This window comes from Bos taurus, chromosome 7, assembly GCF_002263795.3.
Source record: "Bos taurus isolate L1 Dominette 01449 registration number 42190680 breed Hereford chromosome 7, ARS-UCD2.0, whole genome shotgun sequence".
Classification (NCBI taxonomy): Eukaryota; Metazoa; Chordata; class Mammalia; order Artiodactyla; family Bovidae; genus Bos; species Bos taurus.
Window position 1 is genome coordinate 41319701 of NC_037334.1, and position 8338 is coordinate 41328038.

The following is an 8338-nucleotide window of genomic DNA, read 5'->3' on the forward strand; positions in this document are numbered from 1 at the left end:
ACAGAGGAGCCTGGTGGGCTACAGTCCATTAGTTCACAGAGTTGGACACCACTTAGTGACTGAGCATGCAAACACATAAGAAAGTGTTTCACAATTAGTAGTAACTGAAGAACTTATAGTCTTAGAATGACTAAACGTACTATGAAGATAGATATATCATTGTTCTGTGTTCCAAGAGTTCATAAACAGTGGATAGAATATAGAGTCCAACCCATAAAGATATTGTAAATACTATATCACCTAAACTGTTTCTAATTTAAAAATGAGTTGAATTATATTATATGACAATTCTCAATTTCTGATTTTACTTACAAATTATTCTGGTGGAAAACATCTATTTATGGCTGATATTAATAGTACCAATGTATTATTAAGGCTAATTTTTGTAGAGTTATTTTACTGTGCCATGCAGTTTATAATGCACTTACATATACTTGTTCTCCTAATTATCAAATAATCCTAAAAAAAAAAAGAAATAGATAATATTTTTTCATATCATTTTTTCACATTAGAAAACTATTTTAACAGATGTCTATTTAAATTTCTAAAATTCATTCAACTACTCATCAGTGACATGGATGTTCAAACTCAAAAAGCCTACTTCTGAATTCATTACTTCTAGATCATAAAATTAAAGAGAAACATTTTATTGAATCATTCTATTGGATTAGGAAGACAAAGGCTGCTATAAGTTCTCTAATTTTTATTTTTTTTTTCCATTTTTCCCCATTCATTTATTTATTTTTTAACTTTCAAAATAGTTACTATTCTATTTTATTTTATTTTTTATTTTTATTTTTTATTTTATTCTATTTTATTACATATTCTATTTTATTTTTAATTTTTTAAAGATATTTTATTTATTTTTTTATTTTTTTCATTTTTGTGGGAGAGGGAGAGGGTGGGATGATTTGGGAGAATGGCACTGAAACATGTATAATATCATATATGAAATGAGTTGCCAGTCCAGGTTCAATGCACAATACTGGATGTTTGGGGCTGGTGCACTGGGACGACCCAGAGGGATGGTACGGGGAGGGAGGAGGGAGGAGGGTTCAGGATGGGGAACACGTGTACACCTGTGGCGGATTCATGTTGATATATAGCAAAACCAATACAATATTGTAAAGTTCTCTAATTTTTAATGTGTATTATTAGTGAGCAACATGGCTTTCTGAATTTTAGATTTCCTTTTGCTTAAATGTGAAACATGTAGGTATTTTACATGAGTTTTTATTTGGAAATATAAGACTGAATTAAATGTGTGAGGTTATCATAGTGAATTGTTTAAAAGCTATTAGTTTAAAATAATTTATTCTTCAATTGTAAATCCATGCAAGACTTTCAAAATCATATTTAAAGGAACTCTTCATATGAAAAATATGTCAAGAGGCTTTTCTTAAGCATGAATATTAGTTGATTAGTTAATAGTTTTCAATTTGAATAGAGACCAGAAGCAGAGCAAATGAAGATAGTGCTTGAAGACAGTCCAGTAACCTATGAATTTCCTGAGTCAGAAGTCCGGAAACTAAATCAATAAGGGTGTCGGTAACCTAAGGTCACAAAGAGTTGGATATGACTGAAGTGACTAAGCATGCAGCACCTACTTAAAGCTCACAAATATTTCCTAAGTGAATTTTGACATGATTTTGGATTTTTTTCATGTTATTTATGTATTCTGTAATTCAGTCTCTATCCCTTATTTGCACTGAATCTGGCTTGGATTAATTGGAGGAATTTTACATTGAGCTACATGTTATTCAGCAACTCCCTAAAGGTAGAGCCTTATCAATTCACATCATGTAATAAAAAATGAACTCTAAAAAATACATTTTGTAAGGATAGTATATTTGATAAGCATAGATCAAACTGAAAAATAATACCAAACTTATTCCAAACATATACATTCACACTGTTATGGGCTGAGACAATCTACAAATGTAATCTAGCCCATTAATGTTAAATAAATAACATATAATATCTCAAATATACATAATATATAAAATTTAGTTCAAAATGATGTAACAAAAATTGTTAATAAGTTTATATAGGCTGAGGAAGATATTTACCATATAAGCAACAAATCAGAACAATGTACATAAAATACAGATAAGAAATTATTTAAATCTATAAGGAAAATTCAGACAACTCAATATTAATCATGGAAAAGAGATATTCACAGAAAATTTGCAAAAGTAATCTGATAGATTAATGAACAGTTCTGGCTCATTCATTACTAAGGAATTTGTAAATTAAAACATACTTTTTTTCTTTTTACTTTTCTGTTATTGGCCATGATTATTGCAAATAACAATATCTAATAGTACCACATATAGAGCGATTTAAACAAAAATCAACAGCTGATAGGAGTGAAAAAGTTAGAGATTCAGTTACTCAGATACTCCATACTGATAAAATATACAAAAATAATAGAAATGTAATTGATATTATTATGTATGCATATATAATTTATTTGGATAAAAAATAATGTGTAATTACAAAGATATGGAGAATAGGATGCCAAGCCAAACATCTTCTGATGCAGTGAAAGAATTTAAGTCATAATTTTTCCTCCGAGTCTCATTTTTTTTCTGTGCCATCAAGTTTCAAAAGGAAATGCTCAAGGTTCCTTTTAAGCAAGTATCGTTTCCTAATTATTCATTGTCTTCTAGGAATAACTGAAGCCATGGAAAATACAAATGACACCACGGGAATAAACTTCATTCTTTTAGGGCTCCTTAACTACACACAAATCCATATATTTTTCTTTTCTGTGGTTCTCATGACCTTCCTCACCTCCCTGATGAGCAATATCTTCATGATCATGCTCATTCGCATGGATTCCCGGCTGTGCACACCGATGTACTTCCTGCTTAGCCAGCTCTCCCTCATGGACGTGATGCTGGTCCTCACTGTTGTTCCCAAAATGGTAGGCAACTACCTGATGCACATCAGGTCTATCTCTTCTGCTGGCTGTGGTGCCCAGATCTTCCTGTTTGTCACTCTGGAAGGGGGCGAGTGCTTTCTCTTAGCGGCCATGGCCTATGACCGCTATGTGGCCATATGTCATCCCCTGCGATACCCAATCCTCATGAATCAGAAGCTCTGCTTGCACATGACAGCCGGTTCCTGGCTTTTGGGAGGAGTGGATGGGCTGATGCAGGCTGGTGTCACCCTGAGCTTCCCTTACTGCCATTCTCGAGAAATCAACCACTTCTTTTGTGAGGCACCATCGCTTGTTCGCCTTGCCTGTACAGACACCATGATTTTTGAATTTTTCATGTACATCTGCTGTGTCCTGATGCTTTTGATCCCAGTGTCTTTCATTTTGGCTTCCTACGGTCTCATCCTGATCACTGTGCTCCGCATGCATTCTGCTGCAGCCAGGAAGAAAGCTTTTGCTACTTGTTCCTCCCACCTGGCTGTGGTGGGGTTTTTCTATGGCACCATCATATTTATCTACATGCGGCCCAAATCCTATCGTTCAGTGGCTCATGACAAAGTAGTCTCTGCCTTTTACACCATCTTCACACCTGTGTTGAACCCACTTATATACAGTGTGAGGAATAAAGAAGTCAAGGGGGCTTTGAGAATGTGGCTGGAGAAATATTTTCAGTGATCTCTACAGTAAGCATTACTGGCATAATGACATCACTCAGATTTAGGTTTTGTGTCAATTTGTTTTGTATCAATATACTTTGCTTTCATGTTCCCTGTTTGCATTAATTTAAAAAACATTATATAATTCATATTTGGTAAATTAATTAAAATGACATTTGTTCTGTGTTCATACTTTGTCATGATACTTTTTTCTGAACTTTGAACCTCAGCTATAAGAATAAATGACAGAGGCATTCCATCATAAGATATGCTGGACACCAGCCATGTAATTTGCATTTTGGGGTGTGTTCTTTTGTGTGTATATAATGAAAATCATTAATTATGGTAGAGATGAATTATTTTTAAGGTAACTAATTGTTTAAAAAAACCAATTTATACCTTACTTCATGTAATTTTGATAAAATAAATTTCAAATGAATAATCAATATTAATATAAAATATGCACATATATGTATATATATATGAAAGTTGCAGGAAATATTCATCAAAATGTTTTCAAGGGAATTATTTCTCATGATTATATGATTAAAATATCTTTAGATATTTTAATTAAATTTTTAATTAGATAAACAGATTAAACAGATTTAATTAGATTTTTAATTAGATAAACAGATTGGAATCCATACATTTAGATGTTGTCAAAATATGCAGGAATCATGGAGAAGCCAACATCTTTATCTGAAGACAGAAAAAGCACTATTAAAATACATGTGATTAAATTCATCAAAAAAATTAACATTGAAAATACACATAGGTTGTACACAGTTGTAATTGGAGCAAAAAATATCCAGGTATCTTTCTTCACATGTTAAAGTGAAGAAAATCTACTTTTAGTTCAGTTCAGTTCAGTTCAGTCGCTCAGTCGTGTCCGACTCTTTGCGACCCCATGAATTGCAGCACGCCAGGCCTCCCTGTCCATCACCAACTCCTGGAGTTCACTCAGACTCACGTCCATCGAGTCAGTGATGCCATCCAGCCATCTCATCCTCTGTCGTCCCCTTCTCCTCCTGCCCACAATCCCTCCCAGCATCAGAGTCTTTTCCAATGAGTCAACTCTTCACATGAGGTGGCCAAAATACAGGAGTTTCAGTTTTAGCATCATTCCTTCCAAAGAAATCCCAGGGCTCATCTTCAGAATGGACTGGTTGGATCTCCTTGCAGTCCAAGGACTCTCAAGAGTCTTCTCCAACACCGCAGTTCAAAAGCATCAATTCTTCAGCCCTCAGCTTTCTTCACAGTCCAACTCTCACATCCATACATGACCACTAGAAAAACCATAGGCTTGACTAGATGGACCTTTGTTGACAAAGTAATGTTTCTGCCTCTCAATATGCTATCTAGGTTGGTCATAACTTTCCTTCCAAGGGGTAAGCGTCTTTTAATTTCATGGCTGCAGTCACCATCTGCAGTGATTTTGGAGCCCCCAAAAATAAAGTCTGACACTGTTTCCCCATCTATTTCCCATGAAGTGATGGGACCAGGTGCCATGATCTTCGTTTTCTGAATGTTGAGTTTTAAGCCAACTTTTTCACTCTCCTCTTTCACCTTCATCAAGAGGCTTTTTAGTTCCTCTTCACTTTCTGCCATAAGGGTGGTGTCATCTGCATATCTGAGGTTATTGATATTTCTCCCAGCAAACTTGATTCCAGCTTGTGCCTCATCCAGCTCAGGGTTTCTCATGATGTACTCTGCATATAAGTTAAATAAGCAGGGTGAAAATATACAGACTTGATGTACTCCTTTTCCTATTTGGAACCAGTCTGTTGTTCCATGTCCAGTTCTAACTGTTGCTTCCTGACTTGCATACAGGTTTCTCAAGAGGCAGGTCAGGTGGTCTGGTATTCCCATCTCTTGAAGAATTTTCCACAGTTTATTGTGATCCACACAGTCAAAGGCTTTGGCATAGTCAATAAAGCAGAAATAGATGTTTCTCTGGAACACTCTTGCTTTTTCAATGATCCAGCAGATGGTGGCAATTTGGTCTCTGGTTCCTCTGCCTTTTCTTCCTTGTTTTTGTTTTTTTTTTTTTTTTTGCTATCCTCTCTTATTTTCTTTCTTTTTCTTTTTTTTTTAAATTTATTTTATTTTTTAACTTTACAATATTGTATTGATTTTGCCATATATCAACATGACTCCGCCACAGGTATACACGTCCTCTGCCTTTTCTAAAACCATTTTGAACATCTGGAAGTTCACAGTTCATGTATTGCTGAAGCCTGGCTTGGAGAATTTTGAGCATTACTTTACTAGCGTGTGAGATGAGTGCAATTGTGCAGTAGTTTGAGCATTGTTTGGCATTGCCTTTCTTTGGGATTGGAATGAAAACTGACCTTTTCCAGTCCTGGGGCCACTGCTGAGTTTTCCAAATTTGCTGGCATATTGAGTACAGCACTTTCACAGCATCATGTTTCAGGATTTGAAATAGCTCAACTGGAATCAACTGAAACTGGCTTTGTTCGTAGTGATGCTTTCTAAGGCCCACTTGACTTCACATTCCAGGATGTCTGGCTCTAGGTGAGTGATCACACCATCATGATTATCTGGGTCGTGAAGATCTTTTTTGTACAGTTCTTCTGTGTATTCTGGCCACCTCTTCTTAATATCTTCTTCTGTTAGGTCCATACCATTTCTGTCCTTTATCGAGCCCATCTTTGCATGAAATATTCCCTTGGTATCTCTAATTTTCTTGAAGAGATCTCTAGTCTTTCCCATTCTGTTTTTTTCCTCTATTTCTTTGCATTGATCGCTGAAGAAGGCTTTCTTATCTCTTCTTGCTATTCTTTGGAATTCTGCATTCAGATGCTTATATCTTTCCTTTTCTCCTTTGCTTTTCACTTATCTTCTTTTCACAGCTATTTGTAAGGCCTCCTCAGACAGTCATTTTGCTTTTTTCATTTCTTTTTCTTGGGGATGGTCTTGATCCCTGTCTCCTGTACAATGTCATGAACCTCAGTCCATAGTTCATCAGGCACTTTATCTATCAGATCTAGGCCCATAAATCTATTTCTCACTTCCACTGTATTATCATAAGGGATTTGATTTAGGTCATACCTGAATGGTCTAGTGGTTTTCCCTACTTTCTTCAATTTAAGTCTGAATTTGGCAATAAGGAGTTTATGGTCTGAGCCACAGTCAGCTCCTGGTCTTGTTTTTGCTGACTGTATAGAGCTTCTCCATATTTGGCTGCAAAGAATATAATCAATCTGATTTTGGTGTTGACCATCTGGTGATGTCCATGTGTAGAATCTTCTCTTTAGTTGTTGGAAGAGGGTGTTTGCTATGACCAGTGCATTTTCTTGGCAAAACTTTATTAGTCTTTGCCCTGCTTCATTCCGTATTCTAAGGCCAAATTTGCCTATTACTCCAGGTGTTTCTTGACTTCCTCCTTTTGCATTCCAGTCCCCTATAATGAAAAGGACATCTTTTTTGGGTGTTCGTTTTAAAAGGTCTTATAGGTCTTCATAGAACCATTCAACTTCATCTTCTTCAGCATTACTTGTTGGGCCATAGACTTGGATTACTGTGATATTGAATGGTTTGTCTTGGAAACGAACAGAGATCATTCGGTTGTTTTTGAGACTGCATCCAAGTACTGCATTTTGGACTCTTTCGTTGACCATAATGGCTACTCCATTTCTTCTGAGGGATTCCTGCCCACAGTAGTAGATATAACGGTCATCTGATTTAAATTCACCCATTCCAGTCCATTTTAGTTCGCTGATTCCTAGAATGTTGACATTCACTCTTGACATCTTTTGTTTGACCACTTCCAATTTGCCTTGATTCATGGACCTAACATTCCAGGTTCTTTTGCAATAATGCTCTTATAGCATTGGGCCTTGCTTCTATCACCAGCCATATCCACAACTGGGTATTGTTTTTGCTTTGGCTCCATCCCTTCATTCTTTCTGGAGTTATTTCTCCACTGATCTTCAGTAGCATATTGGGCACCTACTGACCTGGGGAGTTCCTCTTTCAGTATCCTATCATTTTGCCTTTTCATACTGTTCATGGGGTTCTCAAGGCAAGAATACTGAAGTGGATTGCCATTCCCTCTCCATTGGACCACATTCTGTCAGACCTCTCCACCATGACCTGCTCGTCTTGGGTGGCCCCTTGGGCATGGCTTAGTTGGCGGGAGTGGGTGGAGCCGTGCCTGGGCACGCGGAGCCTAGTGGGGAGTGTAGAGTGGCGGGAGCTCTGGGCTCACCATGTCCACCAACTTCACCGTGGTGCCTGTGGAGGTGTGATCGGACTGCGGCCAGGAGGAGGCGGCAGAGCCGAACCTTTGGACGAGGGGTATCTCCTCACTGCCTCCCCTTTGATCTTGAACCTGGAATAGCACCTCTAGGCCCTCCTGCGCCCGCGCCGCACCGCTCCTTGGAGGTGCGGTTCCTCCCCCGGCCGCGGCCCCTGGCCTCAGGCATTGGGTAAGTCCTCCGGGCCCCTCCCCTGGCCTCGGACGTGGGGTAGCTCCTCTCGGCTGTTCCTGCGCCATCACAGCCTGGACTCTCGGCCACTGCCCTGACCTCGGACATGGGGTAACGCCTCTTGGCCACCTCCCTCGGGCATGGGGTCCTCCTGGCTTCTGCCTCCGACCTCGGACTGGGGTAGCTCCTCTCGGCCACACTAAGTGCACCGGTCACAGCCGCCTGCATCAGGCTCGGCGCATGCGGCTTGCCGCCCTTGGGCGGACCTGGCGCCTTGTCGGCGGAAT

At 38.4% G+C, this 8338-nt stretch overlaps 1 protein-coding gene across 1 annotated transcript; it reads left to right on the forward strand.

Annotated features, from left to right (window-relative positions):
- The first annotated feature begins 2686 nt into the window (after positions 1–2686).
- On the forward strand, positions 2687–3619 carry OR2T54 (olfactory receptor family 2 subfamily T member 54). Its single transcript, NM_001390007.1, has one exon. It carries the CDS (start codon positions 2687–2689, stop codon positions 3617–3619), a length of 933 nt encoding a protein of 310 aa, NP_001376936.1.
- The last annotated feature ends 4719 nt before the right edge of the window (positions 3620–8338 follow it).